This window comes from Engraulis encrasicolus, chromosome 2 (assembly GCF_034702125.1).
Source record: "Engraulis encrasicolus isolate BLACKSEA-1 chromosome 2, IST_EnEncr_1.0, whole genome shotgun sequence".
NCBI classification, from domain to species: domain Eukaryota; kingdom Metazoa; phylum Chordata; class Actinopteri; order Clupeiformes; family Engraulidae; genus Engraulis; species Engraulis encrasicolus.
Window position 1 is genome coordinate 33,283,517 of NC_085858.1, and position 15,854 is coordinate 33,299,370.

At 46.0% G+C, this 15,854-nt stretch overlaps 1 protein-coding gene across 1 annotated transcript; it reads left to right on the forward strand.

Moving 5' to 3' along the window:
• Window positions 1-3,095: 3,095 nt before the first annotated feature.
• wipf2b (WAS/WASL interacting protein family, member 2b) lies at window positions 3,096-11,309 on the forward strand. Its single transcript, XM_063186968.1, has 8 exons — window positions 3,096-3,188; window positions 4,158-4,275; window positions 5,220-5,352; window positions 5,783-5,899; window positions 6,232-6,993; window positions 7,441-7,653; window positions 8,151-8,252; window positions 8,804-11,309. The coding sequence occupies exons 2-8, from the start codon at window positions 4,210-4,212 to the stop codon at window positions 8,842-8,844; spliced, it is 1,434 nt and encodes a 477-aa protein (XP_063043038.1). The 5' UTR covers window positions 3,096-3,188; window positions 4,158-4,209; the 3' UTR covers window positions 8,845-11,309.
• Window positions 11,310-15,854: the final 4,545 nt, after the last annotated feature.

Here is a 15,854-nt window from a genome sequence, read left to right on the forward strand (position 1 = left end):
TTAATTTAACACACGGAGGGTAAGAACAACACTATGCATGTTAAATTCAACTCTCTGCATATGTTACTGTGTTATAGACCCCAAAGTGAGAGCTGTGCTATGCTGCTCGACAGGGCCGGATTAATGCACAGGCTATATGGCTGCAGCCAAGGGGCCCCCAACTACCAGGGGGCCATTGATTGGCCAAAAGTGAAAAATTGCGGACATGTGGCAGGGTGCATTGACAAATTCATGTGTCGTATTGAGTACAGTTGGTAGACAAATTATCCTTAATTCCTAGCTCGTAATTATGACACTGTCTATGTAAATTTGTCATGAAATTTGCCTTCCAGGAGCCCCCCACAGCAACCTGTAGCCTAGGCCCCATGACGTCTTAATCCAGCCCTGCTGCTGGATCTCAGCATGTGCAACACTTCACTTCTAAATATGAAACAGGAAGTTTGCCGGCAGCAAGTCCCTCAGCCACATGGCAGGAAGTAACCCATGCATGCTCTCTCTCTCTCTCTCTCTCTCTCTCTCTCTCTCTCTCTCTCTCTCTCTCTCTCCCTCTCTCTCTCTCTCTCTCTCTCTCTCTCTCTGACACACACACACACACACACACACACACACACACACACACACACACACACACACACACGCGCGCGCGCGCGCGCACACACACGCGCACTCACACACACACACATACACACACACACACACACACACACACACACTCACACACTCAGACTACATTAAACAATCTACTTCTCAGAAAGGGCATTTTGAGACATTTTGTTATGGTCGACCAGTACTATTTACATAGTCTACTAACATACTATAGGGCAGGCTCTCATGTGTAACAGCCCTGGTGTCCTGCACTGGGGTGTGTGAGTCTGGGTTTATTTAGAACCAACTGGCCAGACTTGCTTTTTTTTAACTGAAATTTGCCTCTGGATGGAACTTGGTCGTTGCCTGTGTGTGTCTGTGAGTGTGTGTATCTTACAGAACATGTATTTGTCTGGATTTCGCTGTGGTCGAGGCTCTAGACCACACTGCTGGAATCTGCCATTGTGATCGCTGCATAGCTATTTATTTCCCACCCACAGGCCCTCAGGGCAGACAGACATACAGTAGTGAGTAGGCCAAGTGGCCCCTTGCCCGGGGCCCCCAGAGGGCAAAAGGGGGGCTGGCCAAGTGGCCCCGTGCCCAGGGGCCCCAGAGGGCAAAGGGGGGCTGGCCAAGTGGGCATATGAATATAACTTCTGGAAGAAAATGAGAAATGGACGAAGGCTTGGCTAGTCACTTGGCAGAGCAGATGTGTGAATGTGTGTGAGTGAATGCAAAGCACTGTGAATCAACGTTGTGGTTATGATACTGTGCTATATAAACACATTTTGATAGATTGATGATTTGAAGGGGATATGAGTACCAAGATGTTAGAGGCAGGAGGTTTTTGTGCACCAGAAAAATCGAAGCTACGTTATTCCGCCCACGCTGACACAGGATAGCAAAAAGCTCCGAATTTAGTTGAGAATGAGCCCAGCAGTCCTGCAGTCAATTTGATGATTGGGATGAATTTCTTTGAATTGTGATGAAATCACTTCCACTCATCTGAGGAGTGGAGCAATTTTCAAAAATTCAATTTCAAATTGAAATTCATTTGTCAAATGTAATGACACCCTGAATTTGGCAGAATACACCAGACCCATGAGGGCCCAGTTGCACAGCAAATATTTTACCACAAGGGGGCGAAGCAGGACCTTTGCTGGTCTCTTAAGCACATGTTGACCTGCTATGAGATGATTCCACATTAGAGGCATATTATCCATTACTCCATTATAGTTCTAGTCAGTGTTTTGCGGTTGACAGATGATTTTAAGTAGCTTCAGAGAATTGTGAATTATTGAGCAAATATGACTTTTATCACTCCAACAAGACCAAAAGATCATAGATACCAAACTGACCTGGGGCTAGGACTGTGTGCCTCTGAGGACCAAGAACAAGAATAGAGTGGTGAGCACAGATTCTCTAGGAAGACTTTCTAGAGGGGCTGTGGTGGTGGGCTTCCAGGAGCCACCTCTGAGGAGCAAGGTGTGCATATAGCAACAAAGTCAAGCAAAGACATGGAGTGGTGTCAGATTGTTGACAAAGTAAGAAGAGAGCAAGAGTAAAAGGCTGCCAAGAAGCACATTCATCACCAGGCTGTGGACAAATAGGCCTACATGGATTTCGAGTTTGTGAAGGACCTCACCAACCTGCTATTTTACACACTCTTGATGTTTGTCTGGTTCTTTGCAGCCATCTGCGGACGAAACATGAAAGTCAAGGGGTCTGTATGATGTGACTGACATATGTATACAGGACTTGGTCATGATTGAGATCATGCAACAGAATTATGTAACATCTATCACCTCAATTTGGCCCTATGTGGTCAAAATAAATATTTTCTGTTTTGATTATAAATGCTGATCTGTTTTATTCCTTACATAAACAGGGTATGATGATTGTCTTTAATCTTACAAAGCTTCATACTGAGACATGCGTGATAAATTATGCTCAAGTCTGAGATGGCGCTGACTAATTTGGACCATGAAAACTTGATTAGGCCTAAATTGGGGTATCTGAGAGAGGAAGAAACCAAGGGGAATGGAGGGAATGAATAGAGGAAAGGAGGAGAACACATTTATAAATATTTCATTAGGCTGCATAGGGTGGTCTTCTTCAGCCTACTCCCCAATACCCCAGCAAAGATACTGACTTATTGTAATAGCTGTGGTAGTAGTCCCGTAATATGCCTGCATAGGCTTATTTGATGCGTTGATATGCAAAGGCAGGCTGGTAGCCTGTCCAATGATACAGTAAGTAATGTATTGTGCTTATGTAGACCTCCTTGAGCCTGTCACCTCATTTCATTAAAAGTATTCCATCACTTGGGGTTATTGTGTGTCTGTTAAAATAACAAAACTTTGATAAAGAAATGTTTTTAAAAAGTATTCCATCACATTTCCAAATGACAAATTATTCAGAAATTAAAAAGGTATGGCCAGCAAGGCTTTTAATTTGGTTTACCGAATGATGCGACCCGGAAAAGAAAAACAGGTGCTGATGCTGTACGAAATCGAGGCTTCTCGCATCTGAAGTGAAGTCGTAATACGATGCCTGGGTGAAATCTCGGTTGTCAGTGGTATTATCGATATCTACGTTGTCAGGTAATGCCATGCATTGCTGAAATTCAATTCAATGAAAAAATCAAAAGCAACTGCCTGTTAGACACACCCAATAACACAGTTTGCACGTTAGTAGGTTTATTATTTTGGTGCTGGCTAATGCTAGCTTGCTATGTCTAGCTCGCTAATGTTGCTAGTTCATATGCTGTAATAAAATGGCCATTTGCAGACATTAATACATTGTCAGTCAGGTTAGACAGGCGATGTGATTCATAACAAAATTGGGTACATCTTATTTGTTCTCCTTGCATACTGCATACTGCTGCCCTGCGCTTGCTCCATCGCCATGGCCCACATCGCTAGTTAGATTGTTAGCTAAATCTCACTGTTAGCAAATCTTTTGCCAGTTCTGACACGAACCTGCTTTGAATGTTTATTGTTAATGCAACAGAAAAGACATAGCTTTTCGCTTTTGGTTGATTCACTCTCAGCAAACTCGTTTGGTCAGTTTCGGAATATCATGTTTGTTTACTAGTCCTAACTCTGGCGTTAGATGCTTTAAGACAATATCGTTTTTAGCCAACATCAACGTTGTTAGTCTTATTAAACTAATCGGGCATAGCAAATGAAACGCTGCAATGTGCAACCTAAGACCTTTGATCCTTCCTCAGCGCCAATCTGTTTCAACTCAAAAGGAAACAACGTGTAAACAAGATGCATCCATCCATTCAGGTTGTTTACTTCAGCAGGAAACTACGCTATCGCTATTAATTCAGTGGTGCAGAGGCTCTGCGGACGTTTCCTAAAGTGTACAGTAGCCCAGGTCAACAGATGCACTGCGCGGAAATACAAGTTTAAATCACATGTCGAGTTAAGACGATACATGACTTGGAAAAGCGCAAGACGCAAGACACCATGCTGCATTTTATGCGACACTATGTGTGAACTTCTACACAAAATATGCAGCTTTAATGGGAAGGCGTGGTTCTTTTTTTGTGGTGTTGTTGACAGGTCAGCGCATCTGAATGAGCGATTGCACACGCGGCAAACTGTAGTGGCAAAGATGCCAATCCCTCCCCCTCCCCCGCCACCTCCCGGCGGACCACCCCCGCCTCCCACCTTCAGCCAGGTAGGTTAACATTTGCCCAAAGTATCACCATCACCACATAGGAGTGACGCAGTAGTCCTCTAACTTTCGTGTGTCAAGTGATTCGAGTTTGTGTGTGCATGGGATGCGCATGTTATGTGATTTCGCATCATCTTCTGATGTTCTATATTCGGTGTAGTGCTTGCTTACACATTCTGACTGATGACTTTTGGAACCTCTGACTGAAAGACATTGAAACCACCAATATGCTATCATCACCCAGACGGCATCATTAGGTGATGATCGCATATTGATGCAGCCAGTAAGCTTAATCCATGATTTTCTGCACTGTACAGGGTGAAGGCATTTCGCAGTACTAGTGTGTGTTATTTGATTGTGTGTTGTACCGAAGGGGGGTTGAGTTGCCCAGACGGGATTCGAACCTCGACTTTCTGGGGTTATAATCTGTGGCTCTGACCGCTACACCAAAGAGCCAGGCTCGTTGGCGTGACAGTCAGAACACACCCACAATCCTAGTTAGGGGTGGGCGATATGGCAAAAATGTTGTATCACGATTTTTTAACATGAAATCACGATATCGATTTTTTATCACGATCTTCCATCCAAAAAATAAAAACAACAAAAAACAACTTTCATATACTTGCAATTTGTAATTTGCAGTCAATAAAATGTTAACACACTGATGATACTCTCATAAAGTGTACAAGTGGAATACAATAATGTAAAGAATAAAGTGAAGACAACAACACAAGTGAGAAAACGTCACTCTGATACTGATAATAAACATCTTCACTGCAAGACGATCTATACGATTTCTCCACTTTGGCAGATTAGAGACGATATTTTACTCAATATCGCGATTCACGATATAATATCGTCATATCGCCCACCCCTAATCCTAGTGATGGTCACTCCATCAAATGTGCAACTGGATGCAACAACAAAACTGTCCTCTGTCTTGGCAGGCCAACACAACCCCACCCAAACTAAACAAAGACGAGGCTAAGGGGCGCAATGCCCTCTTGGGTGACATCTGCAAAGGCACCCGGCTGAAGAAGGTGGCTGTCGTCAATGACCGGAGTGCCCCCATCATCGAGAGTAAGTCTTGCTATTACATGAGGCATTCTGCCGTCCTGCACTGCGTAAACACCACTGCTACAAGACGAAACGTCAGTGGCTGATCAGTAAGATCATGATTGAAGTAATACCTTTGCTCACCTAGCCACCTAAAAGCCTCTTTTTACTTTTTGGCTTTTCCATTAATCTCAGAAGTTGACACAAGTCACCGTTTACTTATTTTTATTTTTAAAGTGCGTGCGGGCACGTGTGTGTGTTTGTGTGTGTTTGTGTGTGTTTGTGTGTGTGTGTGCGCGCGTGTGTGTGCGCATATGTTTTTTAAGAACACATATACTTGTGACAAACTGAGGGAAGACGCAATACTGGGTAAAGGAGCGGGGGAATATGATTGCAGCTGTTTCATGCCAATGTTATTGACGTTACCCGTCTGCTGCTGATGAACCCTGTGTAGAGCCCAAAGGGAGTACCGGGGGTGGGACCAGTGCCAGCCCAGGGGGCGTGTCAGGTGGTGGTCAGCCAGTAGGAGGCCTCTTCCAAGGGGGCGTGCCAAAACTGAGACCAGTCGGAGGCAAGTTCACACCACACCACGATCAAATCAAAATGATCAAATGCGGTCAAATTGATGCACATGCTCATTGCTAATGTTCCCGCTGGTTTAACTGCCTCTGAAAAAGCGAGAAGTCTGATTTCTCTGACTAGGCGAGTTACTAGTAGGGAAGTGTGTGAATGTAGCTTTAGGTCAAGCTTGTGTTTGTTGGTCTTTACAAAAGTTTCTGTCATAGAAACTACTAGTAGATTGTCATTAATGGTACTGTTTAAGAACAGTCAGTAGTGTTTCAGATGGGAGTCTTCAAAGTTTTGCAAGCCTACTACGGTAATAACCGGCGTTCCTCTTTCCAGACGGTTCTGTGGGCCGCTCGGCGATGCAGCCCCCGGGCACTCGTCCCGCAGCCCCCCGCCCCCCCACCCGCCACGAGGACAGCGACAGCCCCTCCCACCAGCACTCCTCAGGCTCCTCCTCCCCCAGTGAGCCCTCTCGCGCCCCGCAGCGGCCCTCCCTCCCCGACCTCTCCCGCTCCGCAGGCTCCGGCAGCCCCTCCTCCTCCTCCCCCTCACCCTCCTCCTCTGGAGGGATGAAGCACAGCTGCTCCGCGCCGCCCCCTCCCCCGCCCGTCAACCGACGAGGCAACGCGCCGCCCCCGCCCAAAGCGGCCACCTCCACCTCCTCCTCCGCCTCCTCTCCCTCCTCCTACAACCGGGAGAAGCCACTGCCCCCCACCCCCCGCGGCACCTCCCCCGCCACCGTGCGTGAGAACGCGCCTCCGCCCCCTCCACCACCCCCCACCAAGCCCCCTTCCTCCCCGATCAACAACCGACGCCCCCCCACAGGAGGCTCGTCGTCCTCCTCTTCCTCCTCCTCCTCTTCCTCTCTAGCTCCCCCTCCTCCTCCGTACCGCGGTGGCGCGGTGTCCAATGGGCCCTCCAGCCCCGGTGGCGAGCCGGCGCCCGAGCTGCCCACGCGCCACAACTCGCTCAGCAAGAAGCCGTCCTCAGCCGGGCACACCCCGACCCGCGCCCACGCACCCCCACCCCCACCCTCGCCCACGCCGCAGGGCGTACGCCCCCCGCCGCCCCAACGGGACCCGCCGGGCAGAGGAGCAGGTAGGAAAACATCCCCACACCACACAGCCAAACAATAGGTCAGTTGTTCTCTTCCTGTATTCTCTCTGACTTTGGCTTTAGCCGTACACTGTCTTCATACTGGTCTTATGCTGTTTTTGTGTTAGGAAGACAGTGTTATTTCTAGAATCATGTAGGCTTTCATTTGGCTTACTGCTGCCAAAGCCCAGTGTTGGCGTGTTTGGACATCAACGTTTGTGTGTGTGGTTGTGTTTAATTGTGAATGTGTAATGTTATTGCATTTTCCCTGTGTGTGTGTGTGTGTGTGTGTGTGTGTGTGTGTGTGTGTGTGTGTGTGTGTGTGTGTGTGTGTGTGTGTGTGTGTGTGCGCGTGTGCGTGTGTGTGCGTGCGCGCGTGCGTGCGTGTGCACATGTGGATCTTTATGTGCGCACATAATTCCTGCGTGTGTGATGGTGCACACCCAACAGCTCCTCCTGTGCCGAGCCAGCCGTCGCGAAACGGCCGAGAAGCGCCCCCTCCTCCCCCGCCCCCCTACCGTACCGGGCACGGCAGCTCCTCCACTGACGCTCCTGGTAGGGGCAAGCCTCCCCCTCCCCCCACCCCCACCCCCCCTGGACCCCCTCCTCCCCCTCCGCCAACCCGAAACGGACACACCACCTCCACCCCCCGCTCCTTTGTAGGTGAGTGTGTGTCGTGTGCTCACACCTCCTCCATCATTCATCATCTCATCTCATCTCATCTCATCTCATTTCATCTGGGGCTCATTCATGTACTTCATAATACACCACATCCCCTCAATTTTACCTCTTTGCCCTCTCTCTCCGTACTGTTCCTTAAACACCCCTGGGATTGTGAACTGTTCAGAAGTGGGAGGGCGTAAATGTGTGTGTGCGTGCGTTTCAGGGCTCGACATTCTCAACTGCCAACCGGCCAAATAAAACTTGGCTGTGGCTTGTGACAATTTCATGCTGCATTTCAAATGGTGCACTTTGGACACTATGTTTCAGTGCGTAACTAATACGCCATACACACAGAAACATGAGCACTGAAGTGCACAAGTGCACCATTTGAGATTCAGCATCAGTCTAACTAGCCACTTTGACTGGTCACTTTAACGTCAAGCCCTGGTGTGCATGCACACTTTTGTCGGTTCTCAATCCATTGTTCTCTCTCACAGATGACTTTGAGTCCAAGTATTCCTTCCATCCCTTGGATGACTTCCCTCCTCCAGATGAGTACAGGCACTTCACTAAGATCTACCCTAGCAAAGCGAATAGAGGTGAGCCTGCGTGGCTACATGTGCCTTATAGCAGCAATTTTCATGCCTCTTTTTCTGTCTGTGTGTGCGTGTGCGTGTGCGTGTGCGTGTGCGCGTGCGTGCGATGGTGAGGTTTGGTTTGGGAAGTGGTGGGGACCAGGGTTGCCAGATCGTGTGGTTTCCCACCCAATTGGACTGCTTGGGATGGCCATCTGCGGGTAAAAAAAAGGCCTTTGGGTGGGTTTTTCTGCCAATGTATGGCCATAGAAATCAATAGAAATGAATAATTTAAAATTGGGCGGGTTTTAGTGCTTCTAGGTTTTTTTTGGCTGGAAATCATCATTCTCATCTGGCAACCCTGGTGAGGACTCATTGTTGAGGATTAATATTATTTTTTACATTATATTTGATATGTGGTGTGGACACTTCAAGATAGTCCTAGACGTGGTCTAGACATGTCCCCACCATCCACCCCATGAAGTGTGTGTGTGCGCGTGTGTAATATGGAGTCTTGATGTGCTGCGTATGTTATGACACTAATGTGTGTGTGTGTGTGTGTGTTTGTCCAACAGTGATGAGAGGAGCGCCCCCTCTGCCTCCTGTGGGGAGGTGAACACTGTGAACGCCTGCTGCCAGGAGACCACCTCTCCTTCTCTCACACACGCTTACACAAATACACACACACACACACACACACACACACACACACACACACTTAAACACACAACAGCATATGCATATCTACACACAAGTCATAGAGGTGACTAACTGGTGATGTGCACGCACATATTAATCACTCATGGCGGTGTCTTAACATTAACAATCTTGTGGTAACCAAGACGGCATTCCATCTCATGCAAAAACACTACCATCTCTCAGAATGCACGGCTCGCTGCTCTCCCATCCTCCCTTTAACCCCTCCACTGGCCCAGTCAAGCAGCAGCCAGCCAGCCAGCCAGCCAGCCAGGGCTAAGGACTTGAGCAGGGAGAAACAGGCGCAGCACAACAACATGGAGGGCAAGATGAAAGACATGTGGTTTTGAAGAAGAGGCATCTAGGCCAACTACTGTTTTTTTTTTTTTGTCCTTCCTAACTTGCGTGTTTTGTTTCCCTCCTTTTTTGGCGTATTGGTCTTACTTTGATTTTGGTGCATTCTTTAAAAGAAACGCTGACCAAGAAAAAAAAACGCTAACGGTAGCCTGACGCTACAGGCTAGTATTGTTTCCTAGTTATTGTAGCTCCCTTACTTAGCCTTTGAAAGGCCCAAGCAACCACCATTCCAATGCCATGGATTTATAGTTTGTATTTCTTTTTGTGTCAACGTTTTATCATGATGAGTTACTGAGAGCTTTGGGAGATCATGCACTGTGAACGTGTCAGTCTTCAGAGAGACGGACGGAACTTGGAAGACTGCCACTTGAGACGCTCGAGAAGAGAGTTCAATGTTACCAAAAGGCTGCCACCAGTTGGCAGGCTCCATTGGTCAGACGTGGTGGGGGTCAACAGAGACCCCCGGTGGACAGAAAGGGCATTACTAGCATTCCCCTTATTTCTCACTACAAGGACCGACTAACGGATGGCTTCAAAATGAGGACCGGCTTGCTTGTGGGAACACTCGTCTCTGGTCCTGTGAGTACGCAAGATGAGTTTGCTTTTATTTTATTTTTTAAATTGGTACTTTATGAAAAGATGAAGAGGGAAAAAGTGCCAACGGAAGCAGAAACCCAACCGGAGCAGGTATTCCCCCTTTTGACCTTCAGTCTCTACTGTACTGTAATGCCAGACCCTATGACACACCCTAACCCATTATGGACTATGCATGCAAGTCTGTATCGACCAGAGGGCATTTCAGGCATGGGGACTCAGCTGTAGTGTATGCAAGGGATCGTGATGATGGGGATGATGATGAATATGATGATTATTCTTAATATCATTTTTTTGTTTGTTTCCTCGGCTGCTTTTTGCATTCCTTCACAATACTGGTACTGATTCTCTCACATAGATTGATGACGTTCTTCTTCACAACACTTTTTTGTGTCTGTGAAGAAGAAAACATTTTTAATGTAATGCACACATGTACACAACGGCAATAGAAAACAATAGCATTATTCTCCGGGTCATTCTTAGGGGTGCTTGTAGTCAGGACATGACATCCTGAAAAAAAACCCCAAGGTCTCAAGAACATGATTACAAGACGCTGACTCTTTGCTTTTATATGTGGTCAGACTGATATCTACTAAATGGTCACTCTAATCCATCTGCATGTGCTGCAAATGTCCTGTTGTACAACACATTTTTTAAAATTTCTTTCTCCAAAATCAGACAAGTTTGCATGGTCCCGGTTGTGCCAGAACGTCTATAAAAATAATAATAATTATAATAATATGAAAAGTCTTTGATCTCCTGTTGAATATTGGCAACGCTTTGGTGTATGATGTATGTGCGTGTGTGACGACAAGATGTCTGCTGTGACTATTACGACTGCGACTACTTGACTTACTAATGCTGCCAGTCTTCAGCAAAGCCATATTACTGTAAATGATACGGCATGAGGCACGGGCAGGGCCAGGCGTTCCGTTCTGCCTGTGAGGAATTAGAAGACACTGGTGGCAGCTTGACCTGAGAGCGTGAGGGAGGGAATGAGATCCACGTTATACTGTACAGCAGCTGCTGGTATGCAAACTGTGTTGAGAGTTATTGGTTATGGTGTGACAAAGGCTCTTCGGTCACAGTTGAAATCCCAAGCTGACAAAGGGGATTGAAGGCGTTTGGATCAAAAATGGGCTGTTTTAAGGTTCTTTTTTTTTTTTTGGATCATCTCACTAACAAAATCTTGTAACAGTACCTAATTCTGTGAACTTAATCCATGTTTGTTGGAGCATTCCATTTTTGTAAAAAAATATCTCAGAACTGAGAGTCTTGCCAATGTTGAGTTGATATTTTTTCATGCTTTATTGTTGAACAGTAACCTGCACGTGGTTCAAACTATTGCAGAAAAAAGGTAGTTATATGCTCTTATTGTGACAAGAACGCAAGCTCTGTGGAAAAGCGTTTCCCTCTGCTGAAGTCAGCTATTGCGCACTCATTCCATTGTTTTTCCTTTTTTCCATGTTCTTAACATAAATACTTAAAAGAAACTCTGGAAGTCGTAGATTAAAACAAATAAATGAAAAGAAATGTTGAGTCCAGGTTGGATCAGTATTAGCTATGCTGCTGACTGTTCTGGGACTGTTAACCCTTTGCACTCTGTAGGTCAGTACCCCAACATAAGCAGTCACTGGCATGCTCAACGGTGAGGGAAGAGACTGTTCAGAGGCATCATAATCAACCATTTATTCCACAAGATTGATTCCTGGGGCCTATACTACACAAAGCTGGTTCAGGAGTAAACCAGGTTAAGTTATTATTAGAAAATGCTGCTTATTAGAAAACGAGGACTCCAGGCTCTTCTAATAGATGATGTACCTCTTAACTTAACCTGGTTCTCCTGAACCAGCTTTGTAGTATAGGCCCCTGTGCCTCTGACTCCCGTCCACAGCTGTGCCCAACTAGTCTATTCCCTTGATTATAATACACAATACATATTACTCTTTCCTGCCCACCACCATGCTCCCTGGACCAACCAGTCAACAACTCCTGGGCAAATATCACAGTTAGATGATGTCCATAAGTTTTGCACCCAATGTCATTCCCTTGCGTCTCCTTGTTTCTGGTGATATGCCTTATACAGATCTACTGTAACTTGTCGGTACGTGATTTGTAAAAAGATAAAAACACTAATACTAAAACAAAAGAACAGTGTCACTAAAAAAACTACACTAGGCCTACATGTAGGGCAATACTGTAGTAATAGCTATTGATTTATTTTGAAGTTGTAAAAAGCTTGTAATATAGAGACTAAACAACAGGGGCTGGGTGGGCTTCAGAGTTACTGGGGGAAAGGCACAGGCTTACAGTAGCAAGCCAGTCGCTAATCATTAGCTAGAGCTGCAGCCCTGTCTGTTCCTCCCTATCCTTCTGTCTGTCTTAAAACTCGCCTGCTTTTCACTGCCCTCCTCCTCTGTGCCGCTATTGATGGGGACACACAGAGGTGAGCAGGAGGGTGGCTTTACTTGTAGATAATATATATATGCGGGAGCATTAACTTACTCACATTGAGAGAGCCTCCATTCCTTTACTTTTCCCCCAAGGCTTTTGGAAACAGAACGAAAGCCTTCTGTCTTCTTTATTCGGTCCGTACTGTCATTACTTTCTCTCTGCCAGTCGTGTTGTACAAGGTATGAATAAAACCCTCTGACAAAAACGGTAATATGTCTGTGGTGTGTTCCTTTCAAAGTGACATTCTTGTGTATGGGTGGCAGGGGACTTAAAACTTGGCAGTGGGGCCTTTGAAGGTGCACTGTGTAGGATGGTGGCCAGACTAGGTATTGCAACTGTGCTGCTTCTTGAAACTGTGCTGCCTACTGCCAAATTTGATCTTTTCATGAAATGTACCAAATAATGAACTAATATTTACTAGTTTGACCAAAGCACAGTATGCTTTGCAGCTAAAAATGTCTATTTCTGGAAATTCAAAATGGTGGAGACCCTCCTTTTCATGTATGAAAAATTCAATTTTCCTTGTCATAATGAATTCTTAGGATGTGATGGTGGTGGTAAGTAGCCTATTCATGAGAAAGGTGACATTAAAATGGGCAGCATGAATTCTGTAAATAAACTGCTAAAAATATTACACAGTACACCTTTAAAGACTGCTTTTGGATGTATAGGCTGTGAGCTGGACTAATGTGATATGATCAAGCACCACTCAATAATTTAAGTGTTTTATGCAGAGCTTTACTAGAAGCTTGTTCCATAATCTGTTACTGAGGACTGTCAGTAAGGTAATAGCAATGCAAGGTCGTAGTTTTTTTTTCCCATTAGAGTTGGATTGACGAGCACATTTGTACTAAATAAAAAGGCTTCTATGACCTTTTGTACTGGACAATAGCCCATGTCAGTTGGACAGAAGGACAAAATAGCCATTGCTGTCCAGTTACAGTAACTGATGCGATGGGAGTCACTCACAGCAACCGGTGGCCTCAGCATCAGGTCTCTCGCCATCTGCTCCCTCCCAGCACCAAGCGAATGACAGCCAATCTGGACTCCGTTTCTCGATTCTTGCCTTTGCTAACCGTCTTAAGTCGGTCTTGAGTTGGTCGTAAGTTGCTCTTGAGTTGGTCTTAAGTTGCTCTTGAGTTGATCTTAAGTTGGTCTTACGTTGGTCTGTAGACGCAAGACCGACCGAAGTCGCGACCAACCTTTGGACGTACGTACGTACGTTCTCAGACGAGGAAGTCTTCGGAAATGCTTGGAGTGTCTCGCCTCAGCTCGGCTGCATTGGTCGCAAACAAAGTAGTGACGGCGTCATGATTCACGTGGCTGTCAGATACAATAATTACAACGCTATCAAAGTCCACAAATCTTTGTCAACACAACCGTGCCCTCAAAACCAAGACCTCTTCGACAGCAGAAACCAAATAATGCATTACATGTCACAATGTCTTATATTTTATTCCGGTTTTGCTAAATCAATGTACGATAAGTCTTCGGTACTTCTCTCAGAAACCGGTGGTTGGTGGATGAGTGGTTGTCATGCCTTGCCGGAGGGTAATAGCAATGATTCTAGACCCGAAGGGATAAATGTATGCATGGACTTTTAAATCTCTAACATCCATAATATTCTCCTCTGAGTCCGCTTGAGTTCTAATTTTCACAATATGTTGTCGCAGTGGGAAACAAATACCCACGCGCGCACAACGTGGTCGGATTGCGCACACATTGTGAACATTTCTACTATGTCATTGTTGTCTATAGACTACGCTACACGAACTCCAACCCATCGCAACCCTGGGAACAAAATGCAGCTTAATGAAATAATGTGAGGATAGCCTACTCTGAAAGGCATGCGACATCACATTGGGATCATTTGAATCATTGCACATTTACTTAACGCGGCCGCTGTCATATGCGCGAGGCAGAGGGTTGAGAATATGGACACACACACACACACACACACACACAGACACACACAAGCGCGCGCTACTGATATGTCGCGTTGTCTTTGGGTCTCTGTTTTGGGTCAGATATGTGTAACCTACGTTGTTACCCATGTCTCTACCTTGAAGTGACGAACTGGTTGCTTGGGGCTTTTTACGACGATGGAAGAAAGGAGGGACAGCTGTGAAGGTGGTTGAGAAAGCGCGGTCTTACTGTAGTTGAAGTAATTTTTAAAAAGGCTTCAACTGTGGATACCCCAAGGGATGCCTTCATTGCGCTCTTCAGTGCGAGAGGGCACCAAGTTAAGTCATTTCCCTTTGAACAACCACACAGAGTGGACAGTTCAATGCTGCTTGAAATGATAACTGAAAGGAGTCGAGAAATAATAACAAAAAAATATTTGTCTGTTTGTCGTCTTTCTGCCAGCACGTCTTTATGCGCAACGGCTACAAGAAAAACAATTGCTATTATGACCTTTATGCGTAAAGATGTGCAGGAAGGGATGATGCACGGAGGGTCCGTCAAACACAGTACACATGACATCTCCATGAAAGTCGTTAAATACTTGTCAACGCAATCATGTCACCGAAATCCATCCCCAATAACCAAATGTCGGTCTACATATCACTGTAGCATAATCACTCCAAATAACTACACAGAAATGGCCGGTGAAAGCGTGACGGCATGTATACTAGCCTTAACTGGTAACATATCCATTTCGGCTGAATTTTAAATTAAGCGCAGGTGCCTTATCTGCACAACAGTATATCCATATATACTTCCACTCATCTCTCTCTCTCTCTCCCTCGCTCTCTCACTGTGTGTGTGTGTGTGTGTGTGTGTGTGTGTGCGCGCGCGCGCGCATCCAGGCTGGCGCGCGCGCAATTCGGGCATATTCGCAACTCTCTGCCTCCTCTCCCTCGTGCGCAGTGACAGTGGACCGTGTGGCTGACGCCATTGCGAAGTTATTTGGCGCGATTTTATTATGCAGTGATATGTACAGCGACCTTTGGGTTATTAGGGTGGATTTTGGGGGCATAATTGTCTTCACAGGTATTTAACGACTTTCATAAAGATGTCATGTGTAGCCTACTGTGTTTGACGCACCTTTCAATCTTCCTGCACATCTTCAGGCACAATGCTCTTAATGGCAATTATTATTCTTGTGGCCTACGTTGGACGTAAGGACTTGCTGGCAGGAAGACGGCTTACACAACCAAATATATTTAAAATTGTCTAATCATTGGACATTTTGTGTGGTAAAAGTTAGACGCTTGTGCACTTGGTGGCAGTAATCAATCACTGTCACTTGAACTCTGCCTGAACCTGCCCCAAGACGCTGAAATGTCAGGAGCAAGACCAACTTAAGAACAACTTAAGACCAACTCAAGACCAAGCCGGAAGACTGTCTTACGAGCGACTTAAGACCTTGGTTACAACGTTGGTCTTAAGAACGAACAAAATGGCTAACGTCGTTAGCAAAGGCACTGTCGAGAAACGACCCCCAGAGCAGCCCAATACTGGGCTACAGCCAGTGGACTATGTGTTCTGTTCGGAGCTGCCAGTAAAATCTTTTGACCACCG